The following is a 12853-nucleotide window of genomic DNA, read 5'->3' as shown; positions in this document are numbered from 1 at the left end:
ATAATAAATAGTATTTTAACATTTTTTTTTACTATTTAGAATGTATATCTAATTGTATAACTATTTTTAATTAACTATTTCAATAAATTATGGATTTTGAGTTGTAGTTATTAAATAGATGGTTAGCACTTTCTAGCAAAGACATCGTCAATTTATTTACCATTTCAAATTGTATGAAAATTATTATTACCTGCAGAGAATGTAGCCTTCCATCCAGCTCCGTTATGTAACGCATCAGATACAAATCGTATTAGCATTTCACCACTCGATGCAGTTAATGTTATCCTAGGTTTAACAATAAATCCATTTTCAGAATGCAATCTCAAGCCACTCGTACTTGAGCCGTCAAATACTTGTACGATATCAGTAGGATGGATATTAAATTCATCAAATTTCAATGACAGTGGCCCACCATTTGGATTTTTTATTCTATATAAACATTCTTGATTATTAGGATAGTTACTTAAGCCGTAAGCAGGAGACGTGAAAGTTCCATTTGAAGCTATTATTGTAGCTCTACAGCCTTGTGAGTATCTCATATTGAATCCTTTTTTAGAATCCCCGAGACTTGTTCTAAAGTACATGTAAAGATGATTTGTTGTAGAAATAACTACTTTTTGATTTTCTTCACCGGGTCCAGTTAGTCTTGCAAGAACCGGACTAGAAGGACTATTTCCATCCTTTACTACAATATAATCTCTGTTTATTCCTAATTCTAGATCTGCAATTTCGAGAGAAACTATTCTACCTGGCTGAGCTTCAATTATATACATGCATTCTAATCCGCCAGGATAGCCATTAGGATAGCCAGGTGATGTTAGGATTTGACCCTGAGGTGTAGCCCTAAGAATGCCACCACAGTTAGATGATTCAGTCTTCCAAGAAGCGCGGAAACCTTTTCTTTCTACAGATCCGTCTGTACTAAATTTAATAATCATAAAGTTAGAAGCAGATACGTAAAGTTTATTAGATAGATCTTGTTTGCCTGATAATGTCGCTAAATTCACTGATTTATCTTCAGTTCTGCCTCCAACGAGAATTTGAACTGTGTCGAATGACTTCTCGGTTTCAAAATCTTGGAACTGTAAAACAATATTTTGCCCTTGTGGGCCTTCGAGTGTCCATTTACATTCACTAAATGCTGGGTACTTGTGAGGGTAATTTGGGCTTTCTACCACATCACCACTGCTAGCCATATAGAAATGACATTCAGAAGCACAATCCATTTCGTCGGATGCATCACCACAATCGTCTTGCTTGTCACATTTGAAGGCTGCGTTTATACATCTTCCGTTTGAACAATGGAAGGTTCCTAAAAGAAAAGAAAATATAAAAGCTATTGTCTTAACAACCTCAGCATTGACTTTAAACTTCCTTTGATTAATGTTTAATTGTTTATAATCGGATTAACCTACTAAAAGAACAAATTGCCGAAAAGTTATTTAATTGTCACTTACCAGCAGGACAGGCATTAGCTCTGCACATGAAAGGCAACAGAGTTTCACATGTAGTTAATTCCCATGATTGGCTATCTGATGTGACATGAACATCCACACATTCACCGTCCTTTGGATTTGGCTGTCGCAAATCCCAAAAACCAGCATATTGTGATACTAAGGTGCCGGCTGCTGACTCTAGTGTGTTTGTTCGCAGATCATCTACAGTTGCAAGTCCTAACCAATAATGATTGTTGCTAGGACTAGATGGTACCATGCTGGCTGTCATATTGTTTTCTGTATAGCTGTCTACAACCATTAATTCGCTACCGTATCTGAAAACATAATTATTATAATTATACCACTGATAAAAATAAAAAAAAAATATTCCTATTTTAAATATCCAAGTTATTCTCACAAGATTTATTTCAGTCGTATTTATAAGGGACAAAAATTATCTGTAGTCTTATTCATAATTGAGAAAACCTGTTTTCATAATATATATAAGGAAATAAGATATTATTTAAAAAAATAGCGATTTATATGCGAGATTGATTCTTTTAGAAGTTAGAGATATAACAAATATTCAAAGAAAAAATAAGGAATTAAATTTTATTTAGGAGTTGTCGAGAGAAATCGTGATTAGATTAGGTAAATAATAGATAATATCACTGGAATGAATGAGTGATCTGTATAAATACAGCTCTAAGCAGTAATATTTTATATTTTTTTATAAATGTAACATTGTCTGTCTGTTTAATGAGAAACTAGTACAATATTAAATAAAATAATAATATAATATAAAATAAAACTGGAATCGATTTAGAAAAGATTGTTTTCATTGGCTCGGTTAAGACTTCGGAATGTGTGAATTTGTTTACATAAAGCAACCGTGTCATTCGATTTTTTTTATTATAGATTATAGTGACCAGTAATAGGATATATTAAATGATGAGCGACAAATACGGAAATGCCCGCTACTGCTTTCGATCGCCAAGTTGACAGTCTGCATATAATATGACCCTGTAAGTCACGCTTGTATGTCCGCTAGTATTTTATCTAATTAATTAATGAAACGTTATTTTACTTACCTTCGACATAATTCTGCTGATTTTTCCCATGAATGTCTTATATTGAAGAATTTATAACAGTGTAAGCCTTTTAGTTCCCAGCCTGAAACAAAAAATATCAATTTAATATGACATAAGTATGTAGTTATTACGAGGAAATTCCTGTGTTATAGTTTTTTTTTACATAATTATCTCGAGTGTTGGTTTAATTAACTTATTATTTGTTTGATCAAAGATTTGATACTATTTGTTTATTGATTACTATGTATATTATTATATGATTACTTATTTATAAGGTTAGCGTAAATAGAATCGGATAAAAATCATAAAAAATCAAGTTAAATAAGTAGGGTACGAAATAAGGAAACGACTTGTGTGTGTTGGTGAAATCTATAGGGATTATGACAAATTGAGTGTTAATCAAATTTTAGTCCAGGCTGTATTTAATATTACAATATTGTTGCAATTTGTGTGAATATATATTAAGTATATGTAGAAACGTCTCGTTTCAATTTTTGACGTTTCAGAAAGTATTCACTTTCGAATGTAATTTCTCTGGATTCTTATTTTTATTATTTAGGTGTATATATTGCTTAATATTTAGCTCAAGAAAAACCATTGTTGATACTGAATGCTTGAAGCGAGTAAAGAAATGCCTTTCAAGACTACGTATGTGCTATTTGAACTGTCGTTCGCTTGTTTGACTTGCTATTGAAAAATGTCAATAGTCTCGGGGTCAGAGACCTCGAGTTAGTGATTATTCTTAAATTTGTGACTAGTTTGCACTGGTTCCATGGATATTCATTATCATACAAAATATGGAAATTTTATTCGCAGTTCTTTGATATTTTTAGAAAGTTTTTTTTTTAAATACAATTAATAATTCTATTTTAGATATGAATTCAGTCTTCGGATTAATTAATTAATATTTAATTTGGCAATTTATTGATATTAAACTTTCACAAAACGATAATTTACAACTCAGACTAAGCAGTAGACATAAAAGCGTGATAAAATTTCACTAATATTATAAGGTTAAAGTTTGTTTATTCTTTTCTTACGGTTGAATAAAATTTTTATTTCGAATTTTCATAACTATTGTGGCATGAAATTCGAAAAGATTGATATGAAAAAGAGAGAGGCAAATTATTATCCCGATAAATCAATATATCTCCGTGAAGTTATGGATACAAACTAATATCATATTATTTATTTATTTGATTTATTTATTCTTTATTGACCACATTACAAAAAATGCTTAGTACAAACGGTGACTTAAAGCTATATAGCACTCTCTTCCAGTCAACCGTAAAAAACAGAAATGTAATAAATTATTATGTTAATTTTTTTCTCGTTCTCTCATTTGATATTCTATCGAAATGCTTGAACCATTATAGCAATCATTTTTCAATTATGTACGGATTAATCCAAACTTGCTCTAGTGTTACTATTTTACGAATGTGATTTGTTAGTTTATTTTATTAATTATCAAAAATCATGCCTTTGACGACCCGACGTCGTGAGTACATTGATTTATATTAATTACATTTGTTAAAAAAAACAATATTGTATAGTATATAAATAACTATAATTCATTTACTATTATAAGAACTAAAATAATCCTTTTTTATGCCATATAGTATACGTATATCAAAATCATTACAAATAGTTAAGCCGTTGATCTACCAAAAGGTATCAAACAAACAAACTTACTTTCACATGTACCGTATTAGTAGAGATTAGTGTGGTTTGAGTTAAATTAGATCAACTCCACTTGTTTACTATTTATACCTCACTCACAGAGAAGGAAAAACAATTTGACGAAAAATTTGCACCCCTACAAAGCGACCGCACTTCAATTTGTTAGGGTACGTACTCGTGAACAACAGATTACAGGAGATTACGCCATTGATCGGGGATTTTGCTTGTGTAATTCGAAAAGGTACGAACATCCTACTTAAAATGGTTAGCATGGTGTTAATATTTATAAATTGAACGTTAAATTTAACCTAAAGATTCATTTCAATGCATCGCGGAATAGTTGAATGAGATTTTGCTTATTAATACATACATCTTAAACTGAATATTAGCGTCTATTGAGGTGATAACCGGAAAGTTAAATTTGGAATATTCATGGTTCATCATCGTCGTCATCATATCAGCCGTTAACTGTCCATTGCCAGTAGTTGCCACGCTTGGCAGGCAAATTGGCAACCGCAGTTAGCCTTTTGGTCATGTTATGAGAGGGACGCTGCTGTCCATCTCTCGTTCTTAAGTTCTCTTAGATACTCACAGGAAGGGAAAAAGTGACTCATTTGATGTCGGGGCCACACGGCAAATATTCATGGTTATTATATAATTATTATATGTTATTCTAATAATAGAGCTAAATTTAGTGTACACGAATAAAAATAAATATGTTCAGAATTGTAATCCCTTATGAAGTAGTAGCAAAAGTATTAGTATAAATAAACGGAAGTAGAATAGAAAATAAGTACCTGAGTATAATTCTTAAATATAAATTACCTGTCTTATCACGGTATTACCATATTACATAGAATTGTAAAGTTGTTGTTTTGTGTAAAATGCTAATTCAAAAACCTGTATACCATAATGTTGTTAGGTAGTTGTACTTTATTATCTATTAAAAATATTATAAAAATTTTAAATTGAGACATTAAAAGGTCGACTTTAGTTTGGATAAATTAGTATGGAAATAGGACGGAAGTAAATGTTTCGTTAAGAAAAACTTCAACAAAATTCTTTCAGAATTAGTGAAGATATCGTGAAATTGTTGTAATTTTTTAAGTTAATATTACGTTATGTTCAGCAATGGATAGCTGGTATGATATGTTTGTCTTTATGTTGACGAGACCGGGTATTGTGTAGGGGTTTTATTGATTTTCGAACAATGTGGTAAATACTTGCTCTGTGTTACCTACAAATTTTTTTATGTACATACTACATTATATAGTACATTCACGATATTCGGACTAAAACTAATTTCTTTTTCATAAAAAGTGTAAAACGATTGAAATATCTGGTTTTGTTTTTCAAATTTCGTATTAGTAATAATATAATTAGCATTGTATTCGCACGCTCGTAGTAAATAGAGCGTGCATTTGGCGACTAATCGCGAAGCAAAGAGTATGGATGGATGCATGCTTCACTGCGTTCACAACGCTGCAGTGTGATGTGACTGACCCACATATTATGTTATGTTACCGCGCTGTGAATTTAATTTAACCATTTCATGTCTCTGTGTAAATCTTTGTATAGTTTGTGACGTATATAAATTTTACTGGACATATAACAGTGTGTTATTTTAGGGATGGGTAATATATATTTTTTAAAAATATATGTATATTGGCTCAATAATGAATATAACAAAATTCAGTTATTCAAAAAATAATATTGGATAGTAGACTCTTAACATATTCGAAAATATATATCCGACCGATATGGGCGATACAGGAATGGGCGATGAACTTTTTTCCACCACCAATGTCCAGAGGAACTCAATATATAGATATTGTATCGGTATCCATATTACCCATGCTTGCGTTATTATTTTCTTATTAACTAAGGCTTGTATTATGAGTACTATATAACAGATCGTCTATACCTATTATTTATCTATTTAAATACAATGAAAAACAAACCGATTGACTGATTAAAGCACAGTTGAAACTGCTGCGAATCTGAATAACTTTCCCCAAGGTCGATTGAGTGATTTATTGCTTAATGCATAACTGAAACTGTCGGGCAGAGTTTTAGAGACATTAAATGATCAAAAATTATTTTACATATGTTAGGCCACTCTTTCCTTCCCGCGGGTGTTGTAATAGGCGATTAAGGGAGCGCGAGGGATCGGCAGCAGCGTTCCTCTTAAAACATGGCGTGAATTTACTGGGTACAGAGGAATAACATCTCAGTCCTTAGGAATGGCAACGCATGGGGGGTATCATGGGCGAAACAGTATACTCTATTATGCCCATGGTACTGCTCATGTCTATAGGCGACAGTTACCACTTTCCATCAGGTGGGCCGTCAGCTTGTTTGCCATTCTAAGTTGTACAAATAAAAAAAAAAAACTCTAAAGGCGAACTGCGGTTGACAATCCGCCTGCCAAGCGTGGCAACAACTGGCATATCCCCCCTCAAGGAGGAGGCTTATGTTTAGCAGTCGACAGTTAAAGGCTGATATGATGATGACGATATTACATTTCTTTTTCTTTATAATTAGAGTCCTTGTACACGTGGTAGTATTTATGTTTTTAGGCCTTGTATGACGTAAAGAAAAACATTTATTCAGTGCTATCCCAAATATCGAGTTTCATTGTAGTACCAATTCTGCACATATGGTCACGATATCAAAGTTGCGGAATAAGCGCAGTATTTGACCACAGAGTATGTTTTTGTTACGAAATTTTCCGTTCTAGAAATATCTTGTAAAAGTATTAGATGATAGGCATATTTAGTACACATCTTTGTATCCATTAGGTTATTGTACTATTTGCTATAATTAGTGCCTCTAAAAGTTCTTAGATAAATTCATACAAATACATGTTCCACAAAAAAAAAAAAACATAATCTTAATCATGATGAAACTAGTAATTTTAATTTTAAAATTAAAATATTGATCAAATTTTCGTAAAATTTCTATAGGATTAATCTGAAAGTATATCCTTTCAGATAAAAGAATAATTTTCCAAATTGGTTCATAAATGACGGAGTTCTGAGGTAACAAATATAAAAGTACAACCGAATTGAGAGCCTTTTTCTTTTTTGAAATTGGTTAAAAATAAATCTTACGTAATAAATATTATGTATTTGATTTTGCCCGTGACTTGATCGGCGTGCCGGGATATATTGATTGACCTGATAAAAAGTAGCTTATGTTCTTTTCCATATCAAATACAACGTGTATATTAAATTTCATGATGGTTGATTGAGCTGATAAGGCGTCAAGAAATAACAAATGAACAAACAAACTCAATTCCATATATTTTTATAATAATCATAAATAAGTATATGTTAGTAAGTATTTTTTGTTTACGTTTTTATTTATGAATATTTTAGAATTAAATTAGAAACAAATTCCTATTTTTTCGAGTACATCGTAGTTGAAGTAAGTAAAGCTCGAGATCTCGTCTTCGATGCGCGATATAGTTAGCGGCTTGCAGTTCCTGAACCGAATAGTTACTCGGTATAGCAACAAACAAACAAAACACCAAATGATATCAACAGAGCTTCCCCTTTTGTCGGCATTCTCCAATGTTTTGTGTTCGTGCCGGTATTTATGAATTTTATACCCCTTTGATCCAGTGCGTGGTGGATTATAAAAAAATTTAAATATTAATTTATGTTTTCATTTCGTTCGTGCGGTCGTTATGTAAATTTCAAAGGTCACAATATATATATATATATATATACTTGTATAATGTATGTATATACTTAAAAAATTTATACAATATAAATAACTGTTGTCTCAATAGATAAAATTTCATTTTTATTCAAGGATTTTTGTTAGCCGTTGGAAAATAAATATTACATTAACATGCAATTCAATTCAATTCATTGTTAGATAAAATATATATGCATAAAATAATTTTTGTCAATTAAATGTTTTTTAAAAGTTAAACTTTTTCGAATTATTTGTTTTTCATTTTTTTTATTTTTAACTAATTTTTATAACATAATTAATACTTACTGTAATACTCATAAATATATTAATACTTTGTAAAAGTGTCATTACTTTTAGAAAGCATTAAATTTTTACTAACTTTAAGTTGCAGAGACAATCTCAAGTCTCTCCAACTAGTTAAAAATTAAAAGTTTAATGGTAAACATGACGAGGTTTAATAGTTGTTGAGACATTTATTATTCAGATCTGACTGTATAATATAAAAGGACTAAAAGCTAAAAAACTCGATTAATGTTATTTTTTGTATAAGTATGTATTACGATACACTTGTTACGACAAGATGAAAAGAATATTAAAAAGTAGTTTTTTTTTTATGATTATGAAAATCGACTACTATTAAGTTAGAATGTGTTGATATGGTTTCGAGAACGTCTTTGGATTCTGAGGAAAGGTTTATTAGGAATATTTTCAATTTTTATATATAATATTTCTACTTATTCCTATTGAGGACAGCTCTAATATATTATATATAGATCTCCAGGATTTTAATCTATGATGTGATGTAGGTATCCTTACTAATATTATAAATGTGAAAGTGAGTTTGTTTTTAATCTATAGTGCCTTAACGTTTTGTCGTCGTAAGTAAAAGTTAGTATTATTATGAATTAAGGATAGTATCTGCGGTATATTATTATATACCTAAGTATTATACGAAAATATAAAATAAATATAAACATATGTTTTCAAGCAGCAATAAAGCTTATATTAAGAATTTAGTTGATAATCTATGTAACATACAAGGATTTGGTGGCTTAGGTGTGAGCAGTATGAAACTAATGAGTGTTCAGCGATACGAGACTCTGTTCCCATGACGATGTATACGGATGACTACATTTATAACTGTCCAGAGAGCTAAGCTAGGTATCCAGTATCACGGCACTCTCTGGCGGACAATTGTGCTGAGAGCTCGCCAAAGAGCCCTCCACTAGTATTGAATGATGCATGCTCACCTACAAGTGCATTGGAGATTCTGTTACTATCAAGTGTTGTGTACGAATAGATGATATGTCACAAAGGGAGTCTGTAGTATATAGTTCTGAATATAAGCTTTATTGGTTATATAAATTTTATTTATTCCATTTTTATTAAAACTTAAATTTCTGTATGATAATAGGGTAAGAATTCCATGCCACTCACTTCTTTTCATTGCCAAAATTTTTCATGAGGTGACCAAGGAAATAAAGCATACTACATTAAAAGAAAAGATGAAAAACTAAAAATAAAACTATACCAATCCATGCGGCATGATAAATAAATAAAGTGTAAATAAAGAAATTACAGTAAATATATTATATTATTAGTATTAATGTGATGTGACTAGAAATAAAAGGACTACTTATAGAAAGAATACTTATAGAAAAAGAACCGTGAAATCTATAAGTATTAGTAACCACCAATACCTATAGATTTTTAGTCAACTAATTTTAACTGAAATACTTAACTAGATAAGTTATTAGTTTTTCGAATATAAGTTATCATTCATAGCTCATTCTCACGTTCTAGGTTTATCCTTTTTCAAGGTTTATTCTTATTATTAAAATATACTGATACCTTGTGTGGGTACAATATAATAAATTCGTATGCAAGTTAGTTATGAGTCATGTTCGAGACATGCGTGGCGCCTTTCACTCATTACAAATGAGATTTCAAGGTTGTCCAGCCGTTTACCGCTCAATTGACTCTACAAGCACAAAGCTCGTATTGTTTAGAAGATAAAAAATATCCAATCAATTGTGATGTTTATGTTGTGTAGTATTTATAGCCTTTAGTATTTATAGTCCTGTAAAAATAGTATGTATAAGACAGTCATTGGCATGTTTAAGATTATTTTCTAGTGTGGGATTGACCCTTTAAAAAGGCCTATATGTACTCTCAGACGTCTTTTTGAAGCTTCGCTTGGATCTTGGGATTGGCACCAGACAATTATGGGGTGGGCACATCCCCCCCCCCTCCTCCTTACATACTTCTATGGAACTAGTAGTTATGTGATACTTCATTTGATTTATAGCTTACTAAGAAATTAATAGCTACTATGATTTTTGACAGTACAATTTTATTTCCTTATATTTATTTACTTCGAAAATTGCTGTCTCTAAGTAAGCATTTCGTATAGGTAATTTTATTATGTAATTATATGTCCAGTTTTAACACATATTTTAATGTTTCATATTATGTTTTAAAATATGTCTTATCTAAACACAAATTTTCATTTATTCTTGCCAAATTCCTCTTGTCAATGTATAATCTTAAATGCCTATTTGAAGAAGAGCAAGCTACTTTTTAATTTACACTACACATTTTCCAGAAATAAGCAATAATAAGTGGTTGTAGAACAATTTGAGTGCCATTGTTATATGCCGCATCGATGCGCGGCATCAAGACCGCCTTACTAAGCAACTGACCCAGATTTCGATGCTCCAAATGTCACAGCAGATGCGTGCCCAGATTATGTAGGTACTAATCGCTCGTACTTGACGTATACCCACATGAACAAACCTTAAAAGTCAATGATTTAATTAGTTAATTTTCTATAAATTATTTATGCATACTGAAAAACCATTATTATACAAATAAAAAATATAGACTTATGGTTTTAGCAGTTATCTTGTATTTCAATGTATAATATACATATGTATAAAAAATTGCTATTCTGTCAAACAAGCTAAAATTTTTAACTTAATTTTGTGGATTTTGTAATAGATCATAAATAAAATGATAATAGAACAGATTAATTTGTGTTTAACAAAAAAATAATAATAACTGATTAGCGCAATTGATGTAGCAAAACCAATTATATTGAATTTAAACTGAACTATTGAATCGATTTTGATAACATTTATTTATATCGGACTAATTTGCAAGTATATTCCTTCAGATAAAAAAAATAATTTTCTAAACCTGACAACCTCTTTTTCGAAGTCGGTTGAAAGGATAAAATATTATTATACGCCCACCTAATTAGAAATACAAAGATAAAAGGTATAAATTGTACAAACGTATAAAATTTATCGACTGGTTACGAGTTTACTGGAATTTGGTATAGTTCTGTCACTATTAGTATAAGTAAGCAAGCTCACTAATCTTTCGAGAAGGATCCATTTTTAGCGGAGGTCCTACTAGGAATCCTTATTCAAGATACCACAATCTGTCCTAATAGGGATTAACCATTACTATGTCTACACGAATATCAAATAACCATGTTGGAATTAGACCAAAAAACAGTAACTAAGAGTTGTCACTCACAGATTATAAGGCAAAACTGGTAATTATTTATGTTTCATTATTATGTGTTTAAGAAAACTTATCGCTTTACGCTTGGATTGATCAAAACTGTATGCCGTTGACGTTGACGTCGTTAAGATAATGATGCTGATAACTTGCGGTGCTTGTATTGAGCTTAGTTTTGCTGAAACTACATAATCGTCACGTTCCGTGGCTGGGTTTGAACCTTGTGATGTTAGATTCCACGGGGAGTTTGTTTCTTGTTGTTGTGTGATATGTTTCAATTGCGGGTATCGCTGTTCGAGACAATTATGTTATTAGATTTCAGTAGCAGATATTATTCAATGTTAGATCGTGTCATTGCCGCAATATTGTGTTATTTGATGATATAATTCGAGGCATGTTAGGTATCTATTACCATAATCGACAAAATAATGTTAATTTGAATGCACTATAAAAAATGTTATGGAATAATAATGAATAATTAATTAGGTACATATATGTTGTTTTTAATCTAAATATATAATATTTGATATAATTTCAAACCGGATATATCCTATACTAGTTACATCCTGCGGCTTTACCTGTGTTAATCAGTTATAGTATCATATGTGTTAAGTTAGGCTACACCCTACTCGTTTACTAAATTTCATTCAAATTTGTATAGTAGTTTTTGCGTGAAACAGTAACAAACATTTATCCATCGTTAGAAACTTTCGCATTTGTAATATTTATTTATAATATTATATTATTATTTTTCAGAGTAGGAATATACTCAATATCTTGCAATAATTAGTTATTTCTTGTTGTAATTACTAAATAAATATATTATTAGTTACATAATAAAAAGCAGTTCTCAATATTAATTTACATTAAATATTTTCTTCTGTAATTTTGTTAATTTTCCTAAACAGATATTTATAACTCTTTTTTCAATTTATAGAATTTATTCCCGTGTAATTATAATTATTTAAATTTTGTAACTATTGAAACTACTATTGTTTTTTTATATACAAAATCTATGTATTGAAGTTCAACTAGGTCTATGTTTTTAATAGAACTTTTACATTAATTTGGCTTCAAATATTTAGATATATAAGATATATACAACTTAGTTACAAATGACGAACTATATATATATATATATATATATATATATATATATATATATATATATATATATATATATATATATATATATATATATATATATATATATATATATATATATATATAGGCCTCTATCCAAGGAAAGGTAGTAATTTAAGACAAGATGTTATTAAACTGGTAGCTTGTTGTAGGCCAGGCTAAGCTAACGGTTAGACCCGCTGAAATACATAAATACAAGAAACTAGCAAGCGCAATTACCGCCGATCGATAACGCAGCATTCCTCTCATCTGTAACGTCCATTTATACGA

At 30.3% G+C, this 12853-nt stretch overlaps 1 protein-coding gene across 4 annotated transcripts in view; it reads right to left on the bottom strand.

Annotated features, from left to right (window-relative positions):
* The window catches only part of LOC113515566 (sushi, von Willebrand factor type A, EGF and pentraxin domain-containing protein 1), a 107734-nt gene that overhangs the window by 18919 nt on the left and 75962 nt on the right, over positions 1 to 12853 (bottom strand). For all 4 annotated transcript variants that reach the window (XM_026899826.3, XM_031912486.2, XM_026899825.3 and 1 more), the window contains 3 exons: positions 2528 to 2609; positions 1458 to 1771; positions 191 to 1312 (listed from right to left, as the gene is read on the bottom strand). In XM_026899826.3, coding sequence (XP_026755627.1) covers positions 191 to 1312; positions 1458 to 1771; positions 2528 to 2609 — 1518 coding nt within the window. The remainder of the gene's footprint in view (positions 1 to 190; positions 1313 to 1457; positions 1772 to 2527; positions 2610 to 12853) is intronic.

Source organism: Galleria mellonella, unplaced genomic scaffold (assembly GCF_026898425.1).
Source record: "Galleria mellonella isolate WM207_F2 unplaced genomic scaffold, CSIRO_AGI_GalMel_v1 utg173, whole genome shotgun sequence".
Classification (NCBI taxonomy): Eukaryota; Metazoa; Arthropoda; class Insecta; order Lepidoptera; family Pyralidae; genus Galleria; species Galleria mellonella.
Note: the sequence above shows the minus strand (reverse complement) of the source record. Positions and strands in the feature narration are given on the sequence as shown.